Source organism: Rhamphochromis sp. 'chilingali', assembly GCF_963969265.1.
Source record: "Rhamphochromis sp. 'chilingali' genome assembly, chromosome: 7".
In the NCBI taxonomy this organism is placed as follows: domain Eukaryota; kingdom Metazoa; phylum Chordata; class Actinopteri; order Cichliformes; family Cichlidae; genus Rhamphochromis; species Rhamphochromis sp. 'chilingali'.
Window position 1 is genome coordinate 40,038,631 of NC_137934.1, and position 12,893 is coordinate 40,051,523.

General features: G+C 39.8%; 1 protein-coding gene across 1 annotated transcript in view; it reads right to left on the reverse strand.

Annotated features, from left to right (window-relative positions):
• Positions 1–12,893, reverse strand: part of mpped1 (metallophosphoesterase domain containing 1) — a 94,623-nt gene that overhangs the window by 6,737 nt on the left and 74,993 nt on the right. The window contains exon 5 of the mRNA XM_080887558.1: positions 11,218–11,333. Coding sequence (XP_080743684.1) covers positions 11,218–11,333 — 116 coding nt within the window. The remainder of the gene's footprint in view (positions 1–11,217; positions 11,334–12,893) is intronic.

The window sequence follows — 12,893 nt, forward strand, 5'->3', positions numbered from 1 at the left end:
TTCACGCCCCAAGGACCTCAACAGCTACAGGCCGGTGGCTCTGACATCCCACCTGATGAAGACCCTGGAGCGGTTGGTCCTGGCTCAGCTTTGGCGCCTAATAAGCTCATCACTGGACCCACTTCAGTTTGCCTACCAGCCTGGCATTGGAGCGGATGATGCCGTCATTCACCTCCTACATCGTTCCCTCGCTCACCTGGAGACCGCTGGAAGCACTGTGAGAATCATGTTCTTTGATTTCTCCAGTGCCTTCAACACCATTCTTCCCTCGGTTCTAAAGGACAAGCTGGTGAACTCTGGAGTGGACCATCACCTCACTACCTGGATCCTGGACTACCTCACCGACCGACCACAGTATGTGAGGACTCAGGGCTGTGTGTCGGACAGGGTCGTCTGCAGTACGGGGCCCCACAGGGAACGGTTCTGGCTCCGTTCCTCTTCACCATCTACACTGCAGACTTCTCCCACAATTCCACCCAGTGCTTCCTGCAGAAGTTCTCTGATGACTCTGCAATAGTCGGCCTCATCACTGATGGGGACGACAAGGAGTACAGAGGTCTGACCCAAGACTTTGTGGACTGGTGCCAGCTGAACTACCTCCAGATCAACGCCAGTAAAACCAAGGAACTGGTGGTAGACTTCCGCAGGCACAAGCATTCTCCACTGCAACCACTGAACATCCAAGGTATGGACATTGAGGCTGTGGACAGCTACAGGTACCTTGGTGTTCATCTGAACAATAGACTGGACTGGACTCATAACTCAGACGCCCTCTACAGAAAAGGGCAGAGCAGGCTGTACCTGCTGCGGAGACTCAGGTCGTTTGGAGTGGAGGGCCCACTCCTGAAGAAATTCTATGACTCTGTGGTGGCTTCTGCTATCTTTTATGGCGTGGTCTGCTGGGGCGGCAGCATCTCTGCTGGGGACAGGAAGAGACTGAACAGGGTGATCCGAAGGGCCAGCTCTGTTCTAGGATGCCCTCTGGACCCAGTGGAGGTGGTGAGTGACAGGAGAACGGCGGCTAAGCTGTCATCCCTGATGGACAACATCTCCCACCCCATGCAGCAGACTGTGACAGCACTGAGCAGCTCCTTCAGTGGGAGACTGCGGCACCCACGGTGTGGGACGGAGAGATTTCGCAGGTCTTTCCTCCCCACTGCTGTCAGACTCCATAATAAAGACTTTAACTGAACAAACACACACATCCACACATGTGCAATAACACTAAGTGCAATAATCCTTTCTGTCATCGTTGTATTTTTACTCAGTTGTATATAGTATTTGTATTTGTATTCTATTTTTATCTTATTGTATATTTATTTTATTTTATTCTACTGTATATAGTATTTTATTTTATTCTATTCTGTACAGCTGTGTACTGTATTTATTCTTATTGTATTCTAATTTTTGCCTCATAACTTTTGCACTGTCCACTTCCTGCTGTGACAAAACAAATTTCCCACGTGTGGGACTAATAAAGGTTATCTTATCTTATCTTATCTTATAAGAAAATGATGCCCATTTCCATCCACTACCTTTATGCAAGAGCTGGGGTGTCAGCTGTTCTACAGTGGGGTGTATTTAAACCCCTCCAACAGAAGAGGAGACACTGAGGTGATAGAAGTTGAAAAATGAGAAAGATTAATCTTTCTGGTTAACCAGCTGAGCCAGGAGTCACGTAACTTTTACTTTTCTACCAACAACATCTCTGAACATTTAAAAATCACACCAATTGGTTTTTGTTCTGGAGGTTAATCCAACATGATGACGGTACTGTGTGAGCACTGAACAACATGGGAATGCCTTCACAGCGGGGCTGATTCTGACAGCTTTTTTCATTCAGTGCAGTTGTAGACATGCAATAAAAATCTTTGTTTTATTGCAGTTTTTTATTTGTGTAAATAACTAATTGCAATCAAAAAGAAAAAAAAATGGAAGGAAATCACTATACACACACTCAAAAAAGTGAAATTTGGTGGTTATTGCATTTACAAGACTAACATGTAATTTGAACACAATGAATTTATGTTTCTAAAGTGAACGTAATAAAATCATATAAGATCTACAAGAAATTTACCAACTTAGCGCCTCTTAAATTTATTCTTGTTGATATGACATGATAAAATCTAACAAGAGTGGTTAGCTGCCTTAAAGACTCGCGATATCACAAGATCACGTGAGATTCTAAACAACAAGAGGCAGGAAAGCACATGGTTTGCTTCACGGTCATCTTGGAAAGGTAAGAGTGAATCTATCTTCATCCATCTTGATGAAAATACTTTTTGCACAAAGGTATCATTAGTTTGTCGATTCTTTTCAGTTCTATTTATTCACATTTGTTTTTTTGTTTTTTTTTTAAAAAAAATATCTGTTTGTTTATGCCATTCTAGCTAGCTAACACGTTAGTGCAAGAATATAGCACAATGTCATGCTAGCATGATAGCCTAATATGAAAGACTTAGCTACTCCAAATATAGATATTGTTTATAACTTAACCTCTGCACATAAGCTAGTTTGGCTCTACCACAGAGACTGTTGTGATAAATTTACATTTTACGTGTGGGTTGTTGAAATTTGTAAGTTTGTAAGTTGCAACTGATGGACAGTGGTTTATTTAACAATTTATGTGTTTTTAGTACACTGAGGAGGAAAGACAAAACATGAACAGATATGTTTTCCTGTTTTTTAATTTTTTTGAAATTAAATATTTTTCTACTTAATAAACTTGGAGACTTGCAGTTCCCTCCTGTAAAGATAATAAATGTTTAATCTTATCAGGTGGTGAAAGGTCTGGAGAGCTGGCAGGCCAGTTCATCAAATTCATGGTGAGCTAATATTTTTCTTAAAAATTATCACATTCCCATGTTAAAAATGTAATATATTCATTTGTAAGAGACATATAGTTTTGAGACCAAGAAAACATTGCATTCTGATTTTATGTACACATCATCTAAACTTTCTTGAATTGGGGGTATGGCATGATTAAATTAATACACAAATTACAAAACAATATTAAAATGACAGACTTGTCTAAAATGCATAAATACTATTTGAAAAGATTAAGACTGTAAAACAATAGCCTCTGTATTTCTCACAAATTCCTGGTAATTCAACTAAAAGTTCTTTAATCCCACTGCTAGGTCGTTGAGATGGATTTCCGTATATATTTGTTTTTTTTCCCCCTCTGTGTATAAAGACTGATGCTGTTGAAATCAGAAGAGAATACATCGCCAAAGGTCTTTGCGTGTACCTGAATGAAGATCCTGAGAAGCTGGTGAAGAATTACCTGGTATGTTAACTTGCCTGTATCCTTAACTAAGGAGATGATCAAAGATAAGCTTGAACTACATAAAAGAGTTTCAGGGGATGGGGTTTTCCTATAAATTACCGGTGGCTGTAAAAAATACCTTTTAAAATAGGAAAAGTAAGAGCTTTAAGTTTCTCACTGGATACTACACACACCATTCTTGAGTGTTTTATACTATCATTATTATAATATCATTATAATAACCTCATTCATACACACATTCATACAAGATTTTTATGTAACATTTACACTTCAATGGATGTATCAGGAGCAACTTGGGGTTCAGTATGTTACCCATTGATAGTTTTAGTATCAGATTAGAGAAGCCAGGGATTAAACCAGTAGACAACTTGCTCTACCTCCTGTGCCACAGTCACCCCTATCACAACTCAAGATTTTGAAAGACATTGTTGAGGTATTGAATGAACTTCTCTTGAGTCAGGAAAAATATCGGGCAGTCATTTTTGATTACATTTACATTATTATAAAGCTTGAATGAGTAAAGCTTTTAGGTATTTTACATTAATGTAAAACAGATATTTACTTTTAAAACTGTTTGCAATGGACATTAGTGAGAAATCATTATCTTTTTTTTGTTTGTTTTATTGTCACAGGAAGTTGATAACAAGCATCGCCACTGCCATAGCAGAGACAGTCTTTGGAATCTGTGTCATTCGGTCAGAGGGTGCGGAGCCTGGCGATGACCCTCAGGATGTTGTGATTGTTCTAGAGGGGGTGGAAGTGATGGGTGAGTTGGGCAATGTAGTTTTTGCAGTGACAATGTTGCTTGGTCTGGTCTATTCACTGAACCTGAGCTACCCTCTGGAACTCAGGTACACCTTTGAGGTCCTGCAGAAGATTCTTATGGAATTAGATGCACACGAACTATCCAACAGCACACAAAGTACAGGTTCTCAAAACACTATTTTCTCGTTGAGAAATGTTTCCATTACAACAGCTACACCATGTATCTGGACCATGAACCTAAAATAATTGCAGATATTTTCTTTTTTGAAAGTGCATCTGTTGACCTTCAAAGTAGTTGTATTAGTCATCGGAAAATCACCTGATTCAGCCATTCATTGTTGTTAAAAAATTGTTTTAACAGGTTAACTTTCCACTTTGGCCACTACTTAACTTGTACTTGCATTTCATGTATTCTTTATACATTATGTGAAATTTGCTATAAATTCAATAAATTGGAGAAAACAAAAAGATGTGTATGACAAATTTTTATTTACCTTTTAGATGTAATAGTGAAATAGTGATGTTAACCAGACTCTAGACTTTGTTAAATGCTCCAAAAAATTACTCTTTAAATTAACTTAAAATAATCATGGAAAGAATTTCCACGTGATTAAATTGCTTTCTATTAGCATTAAAGACTTGTGTTGGAATAACTTAATTTGTATGAGTTGGTTCAACTCAATTAACTTAAGCTGGGACCAAATTTAGTAAATTAGTTGGAGAAAACCTACTGAATTGAGTTGGAACAAAACTCTTTAAGTTGGATCAACACTATTAAAATATATTGGATCAAAATGCAGTAAATACGTTGATTCATCAATCTTTAATTAAGTTGGTCCAACTTGAGTGCATTAAGTTGGAGTAACAGAATTGCATAATGCTAAAATAAAGCAATTTAATCACGTGGAAATTCTTTCCATGATTTTTTTATGTTCATTTAAAGAGTTATTTTTTTGAGTGCATATGTGTGCAGTCAAACTACCAGAAAGATACTGGAAATTGTATTTTCTGGTTTAATTATGTAGTTCAATACTCCCTAACATCGGAAACTCATTCAGTACTTGTATCCTCACCCTCCCACAGCAATGATCCTTGCTGGATCATTTCACTAATTCATTTAATGTGAGCTTGGTGATGCTGAGTTACATTTTTTGAAAATATAAAACAGTTATCTTTATTTCAAGACATAAATGTTATGAATGCCATAGTATGAAATTTGATGCATACACACTTGAGAAAGAAGCTCTTCTTTTCAAGCTGCTTGTCTAATGGCAAACAACATTACACAGCACTGAAAAAAGACTCTTAAAAAGCATTCACAGAAAATAAAGATCAATCAAAGCCGCACACAGATGCATACTTCACAGTATGTGTGACAAGGATAAAGCACGGAGTGTATATGATTTAGTGTCTCCTCCGCGACGACGGATGCTGCTGATGCTGAGTCAATAAAAGCATCACGTCAGAGGAATAAAATGACTGAGGACTGCGCGCCTCCATCTTCCCTGCTGTCTGTCGCTCTGCTCAGACAAGAGGACGAACAAAACAAAAAAGGCAACAACGATGAAGGCTAAAGGCTACAGCATCCTCAGTGCAGGAAAATAAAAGTTCTATTAAATATAACTAATGGTTATTGTGATCAGTGAATTCAGATTTTAAGTGTAAAATCATATAAAATGCTACCAAATTAATTTTTTTATCTGCCTTAATGTAAATATGTTTTATTCAGTATGACATGAAAGAGTCTACTAACTCATCAGGGAACAAGGTTCAACGTGAGCAACTTCTCATTGGTTCTTTGAAAACATCTTCAAGCTAAAGGCTCATGCAGTATAGCAGATATATAGTACAGTTGTTCTGCTGTGTGTGTGTGTGTGTGTGTGTGTGTGTGTGTGTGTGTGTGTGTGTGTGTGTGTGTTCACAGCTCCGTCACTTCCCACTGTGTGTAGCAGAAATCTATAGACACACATGGAGCAATCGTGCAGTGACAACAACGTCATAGAAATCTGTATAAATAGTATAAAGTATAAATTAAGTTTCCCAACAAGTGTAGGAGGAAACAGAAAGCAGTTCAAATAGACTAGCTTGAACAGGTTGTACCCAGCAGTTCCCCGTATCTGCAGAGACTGCAGTCTCTCTCTGTTCAGGACTTCTTGATTTTACATACGAACATGTTTCTCTCCTGCTTACCAACACACTCACTGTTGCTGTGCGTCTCCCTGCGTGCAGCAGAGAGAGCGGCGAGGCTGAGGATGAATCAGGGAGACATTTGTATAGTAATATATTAAATGAAACAAAGGTACACAGTTTTAACGAAGCCACTTAAAGCCACACAGGGACTATTTTCATGGAAAAAAACAGCAAAAAACAAAAACGAAACAAACAGACAAAAAACAAAATTTCCACAGACACAACTTTTTGGGGGATTTTATCCGTGCCTGCAGTGAGACTTGAATTATCAAGTTGAAACAGCACACACAGCTTTCAGGGTGTAGTCGGGGTGCTAGCTCAGGACGTAGACCGGGTCATCTACTGATGGGAAGGTTAGCAGTGTCCTTGGGGAGGATATTAACCCTGAGCTGCTCTCTGATGCATCCATCGGAGTGTGAATGTGTGTGAATGTGGCATGTTGTATAAAGAGCTTTGAGTGCTCTGGGAGAGCAGAAAAGCGCTATAAAAGAATCAGTGCATATGTTCCAAACATATGACAGTAATCTTTAAGTATGTGTTATTGTGGGGTCGACCTTACAATATAAAGCACCTTGAGGCGACTGTTGCTGTGATTTGGTGCTGAATAAATCAAATTGAATTGATATTTTTAAGAATCTAAGGGTCTGAAGTCGTTGCGGGTAACACTTCAAGCTTCAGGCAAACAAATTTAAATGTCCTGGTTTTTCTTATTGATTAAGCTCCAGCTGGAAATGATGTTTTGGGGCTTCAGGCCACTCAATGCTATAAGTTTAATTGTATAATGGGAGGACTTTTCCCACAATGAAAGCCCCGATACTACATCAGAGGTGCTGCTGATCTGTTTGCTTTTAAAACAAAGAGAAAGAAAGACAGCCTTTATACATTTTTATATTCCCCAGCAAACTGCTCACAGCAGAATTAATGGACCCGCTTGTGCTCAGCAGAGGAATAACGACATCTGTGTACTAAGCTGGCAGTGAATCAGTCATGGTTGTAAAGTGATACAGACCAACTTCTTTACCCTCTAAATCTCTCCACCTGTAAAACACACACACACACACACACACACACACACACACACACACACACACACACACACACACACACACACACACACACACACACACACACACACGTTTAGGATGGGTTTAGGCATAAAATGCCTTAAAAGTGTAAGTATATTTTTACAAGCCTTGGGAGATGGTGGAAGTAAAGTGAGAAGTTACGAGGGCTTTTTGTGTCTCGGGGTATTTCACTCTAATGTGCTCCTTGTTTCGAAGCAGCTGCTGCTTTGGGCATTGAGCCTGTTTTCCTCTTTTTGTCTCACTTTCTCCCTTGTTCTCTCTGCTGTTAACTTCTTCCTCACAGCCAGATGAAGGGGCCATATTTTTCCTCTCTAGCCGCCGATCTGCAGCTTTATCGCGCCTCATAAAAGACGTTTGCTTTTGCCGCAGTGCGAAATTATGTCTTGCTCCTGCTCCTTTTTGCTTCACCTTCTCATCTGTTGTGTTTTACTTCGTCTTATTAAAAACAATTAGAAAATACTGTAGTGTCCGCGTTTGTGTTCCTTTCCCTTTTTCCATACTACTTTTTTTTTCATGTCATTCCCTCCAAGTCTTGCTCCGAGTATGTGTGTGTGTGTGTGTGTGTGTGTGTGTGTGTGTGTGTGTGTGTGTGTGTGTGTGTGTGTGTGTGTGTGTGTGTGTGTGTCATGCATTAGTAGCCTGCTGTAGCTGCTCCATATGCCTGTGGCTTATGAGCAGATAGCTGGAGACACTTGGCTAAGCTGAATGGAAAATAAATGGCCGTGTTCGCAGCCGAGACGCAGACAAGGAAATCAATCACACACACTCATCTGAACACCACAGCTGCAGCAGGAGATGAGGTGTGAAAGTGTGTGTGCAGGAGAGAAAGGAGTGTGTGTTTAGCCATATTTGTGATGCTTGCACAGGATGTCAGTCAGCTTGTGAGCTAGCATCTGTGTTTATTCAGACTGCTGCAACACTGGTGTGTAAGAGGATGAAAACAAGTGTGTATGAGCTGAAAAGTGATTACTAAGAAGGCTAATGATCTCCTGTACAGGTAAAGTGTGCTCTCAGGCAGCGCAAGATGAGCTGACTGATCTGTGTGAGTCATCGCTGTGATTACTTTCACCTTTTATGCATCCACTCAATCCAACAATGATTCATCGGGGCCCTTTCCACCACTCTTTCATTTGAAAGGTAAATGAACCATTGACAGAGCATGCTCAAGCTGTGCGTGTGTGCACGTCTACAAAAGCTGTGGATAAATGTCTGCATATACAGACTGTATGGTTTTCTGTAGTGTCTCTACAAGGACTACCGCGGTCAAATTTCATGCGTCGAGCATGTGACACGCTTTCTCGCTGCTCACAGAAAAGCTCAAAGCTGCTCGTTTATGAAAAAAAGAAAAAAGCACAGTTAGCTTTCTTAATCTTAATACCCGACTTGTTCCACATTTCAGCTTCAAATACACTGTATGAGTTTGATTTGTCAGAGGCACACAGGCCTTCCTGTAATGTCATAGTCACATTATGGAAAACAGTGGCTGCAGACTGCAGCACGCCCAAAATAACTGTGACTGTGTGCAATGATGTCTGCTTCAACTGCTCTGTGAACACTTACAGGCAGCTGAGGTCTGACACAAGAGCACTGAGACTGAGTCCATTTCAGTTTCTCAATGCAAAAACCCCCAAACAACAAAGGGCACTGCTGTGTTTTTATTCTGATGGAGCTGAACGAGAGGCTCATAAATAGACTCGTCAGTAAATGCAGCCTGATTTGTCAAAATGTCACCAGAAGCTGAAGTTTTGTTTGCTGCTTTTTGATACATACAGCTTCATAGCATCCACGTGTGTGTCGCCAACTTTTTTTTCAGAAATATCAGCTTCAGGACACAGAGTTGGGCTTGGACAGTAACTCATACTTGTAGTGTAGTTCAGAAGCCCCGAACTTTGTTTATTATTTTCAATTATTGGTTTATTTTTCTTCTTTTTTTTTAAATTTAAATTTAAATTTTAGTTACCGTGCCAATATTCTGTGTATAGATTTATTGTGACCTCTAATATCTTTTGAAATTACTGAGTAATAGCTAATATAGTAAATACTTTTTAATCAATAATAATAGAAGGTTTGTAAGTGTGAGTGATCTGAGCTGACCAGAATAATCGGAGAAAGCGGGCAGAAACCTGCCGCTCCACATCTACAAATCTATAACCAATGCAGCACAAACACATGCGCAAAATAGATCTGTGGAGGCTGAAAGTATGTAGCTTAGTCAGTCAGTTTACCTAGCCTTCTTTCAGTCTGAGACGATCGTATCAACATCAAGTAAAAAGCACAGATAGATAGATGCTTATGGCTCCGCCCCTGTAAACAAAACATGTTGCTCCATGAAACGGCCCCTCCCATACGGAAAAGATATATATAAATCTTATAAAGTTTGTATCTGTCTTGTGTGAAACTTGTATGAAAAGCATACAAGAGTGAAAACAGATATAAGATCCCTTGAAAAATTATATAATGAAACTTGTATGTTTTGGATACTTACTGGAACAATATATGAAAGTAATGAGAAAGTGGCCACTTTCATGAGTGAATCATAGAAGCCTTCTATGATTCACTATATGAAGCAAGCCAAATCTGATGCAAGTTTTTTCTATTTCTTTTCCATATGGGCTGGCTTACAAAGGGCGTGGCCTCTGAACTGACATGATGACATAGTCTAGTCTTGTTCTCCACGATTTCAGTCATCAGTTGTGTTTTCCACCTAAATTTCAAATTTTTGTATGTTTTTCTGGTTCCATGCTATCTCTCTCAGCCTCCTCCTCATGTTTTCTTGGCCTCCCTAATTTATGAAATTTCACACAGCAAAGCTCAGTTTTTCTCCTTCCAACAAGCCGAGATTATGCCGTGTTTGGTTCCTCCTCTCTTTTGAACTGAAAGTTAACAATAAATGGAAAAATAAATAAAAGATTAGGTGAGTTTTTGTGAGTCTCTCCACGCACAGATGTGACGCATTCTGTTCCAAACACATGTGGTGTATTTATCGAACCATCTGTGTGTGCTTTGTCTCAGTGTTCTGAGTGCACCTCTCTCCTCGTTGCATATGTATTTAAGGGAGGGCTGCTCAAATGAAGTAGACAGGTTAACTTCGGCTAATTAAAATATGTTTTCTGCTGGATTTACTCTAGTGTCCATGTCTATTTACACAAGCCAGATCGACTGCAATGAGGATTTAAACATGTACTGTATTAAACTGAACCTTTAATTTACACAAGCAACAAAAGAAAAAAGTAACAGTTAAGCTACAAGATAACTGAATGTAAACAAGTGTGGATTTGAACCTTTGACTTGTAGTCACTGAAGATGAATTTGATCTGTACGGCAGACACAAAACAGACATAAACACTCACACCTTGTCTTTATGTCTTGAATATAAACTTCCTATAGACATTCACGTAGCTCACTCTTGCTGCCCGTGCTGCACTGCTGCAACATGAACAAGTATCCTAACAGGTTGACTGACGAGACAAAAAGTACAACAAACCCAAAACAAGGTGGTGATGATGGTGGTCTGGGGCTGCATCGACGACTTGCTGTAATTGGTGAAACTCTGAATTGTGCTTGCATAACTTCTACCAGGGAAATTCAGACAGAGAACGCCAGGCCATCAGTCCTTAAACTGATGCTCAAGGGCACTTGGGCTATGCAGCAGCTTTTCACAGTCATCATTTAATAACTTCATATTGTACCTGTGTTATCCTTATAGATGTAAAATATCTATAAGATGTAAAAATGTATTTGATGATCTGAAACATGTAAATTTGACAAAAAAAATGATTCCACTACCAAATAATTGCAACTAAAAATGTATGTCAGTAACAGTGTTTCAAATTGAATATCTATGCACATGTGTGTGTGTGTGTGTGTCAGTTGTAATATGTGTCTCACCCAGTGGAGGGCAGTGTGTGACCAGAATGTCTGTGTTGTCTGGGATCTGGTTCCACTTATCCAGCAGAGCTTGACCTCGCGGCAGGTTGAAGCCCCAGCCGTAGTACCAGGGTTGCCTGCATACACACACAAGAGAAAACAGAGACATCATGCTTTGTCTTACAGCATCCAACAGGTGTCGCAAACCTTCTAGTTCTCCAGTTTTACATTAACAACACTGAACACTGGAGTTGAGCATTGCACTAAACACAGGACCTTTCTTTTTATTACCGGGTGTAAATCAGAACTCGGTCAGTCTAAATTCTACATGATAAAATCGATGAGTTCGATCCCTGGCTGCTCCAGTCTACATGCCAAATATCCTTGGGGAAGATATCCATCGGAGTATGAGTGTGTGTGAATGGTAGCATAGCAAAAAGTGCATGCTTGACTGAGGTTGTGTGAAGTGCTTTGATTGCTCAAAAGGACTAGAAAAGCGCTAAGAACAAGTCCATTTACCATTACCCTGACCTCAATAATCTGCTGGCTGATCGTTTGTTGTAGAATTCATTCTCACAGTTTAATTTAAAGGACCCAGAAAATAAAGCAGAGCTGCTGTCCAGTACATAAGCACCTCACAGCACTGCATTTCCTTTGTTTCACCTGTCTGTATGACCGCTGTATTTTATTTATGTGTATTTTGTATCTGCCACTCCTCAGTGCATGCAAATCACACATGAAGAACTAATCATGGTGAAACACCCTGCGTTATTTGAGCAGAGCTCATTTCTATCATTTAATATCTGCTTTATAGTCAGAGATGAACACTAATAAAGAGGAAAACACATCAAAGCAAGATTTTAAAAACTGCAAAAGAAAACACATTTTTAGTAACATGACCAAACTGTTTCTGCATCGTGGATAAAGAGCATGTTGAACAACTAAGTGCTACAAAATGAGAGGGAGTTATATTGCAAAACAACATATACAGTAAACTTGTGAAATCTGTTGTGTTGAAGCTTCTTCGTGATGACGGTCTACGTGGAGTTTTTCTGATCTATGTAACTTTTGGCACTGGTAGCACATTTGTGGCCCGACCTCTGGAAGCTGTCTGCAACTTTAAGAATATCTCACGAAAATGTATGGAGATCATCAAAGTTGACACGCAATGCTGACCCATTATTCCTTAACAATGTTTAATGATGCTCTGATACGTGTAACCTTGTAATTGCGATGCCCGACCATGCTTGCTTTCAGTCGCTAAACATGCAGTTTGACCTTCGGGACATGAAAGCAGTAATAGGATGTAGAGCAAAGGGATAAATCAAATGGTTTTGAGGGAGATGGGTGAGTAGAAAGATATATTAAACATCTCCTTGCGCACAATCAAGCCTGGAATGCACCAGGATGAGAAGACAAGGGAAAAAAGAAGAGGAAAGCCTTGATGGCTGGGGCTCGTGTCCCTTTACTTTGATAGCGGACGCCTTGGCCGTGAGTGATGCAGAAGAAATTAACATGTCACTTACAATCTGTACTCCGATCCATCTTCCTCGACAACACGCTGCACGCTTGTGTACATGTGTGCAACCGCAGGCGACAACGTCCTCGGCTGCTGCCATGCAACCAACTTTTTATAAATTGCTGAGTGCAGTCACTCAAAACACCAACTTTATCGCTGCGGCCACTGCCGACACGTC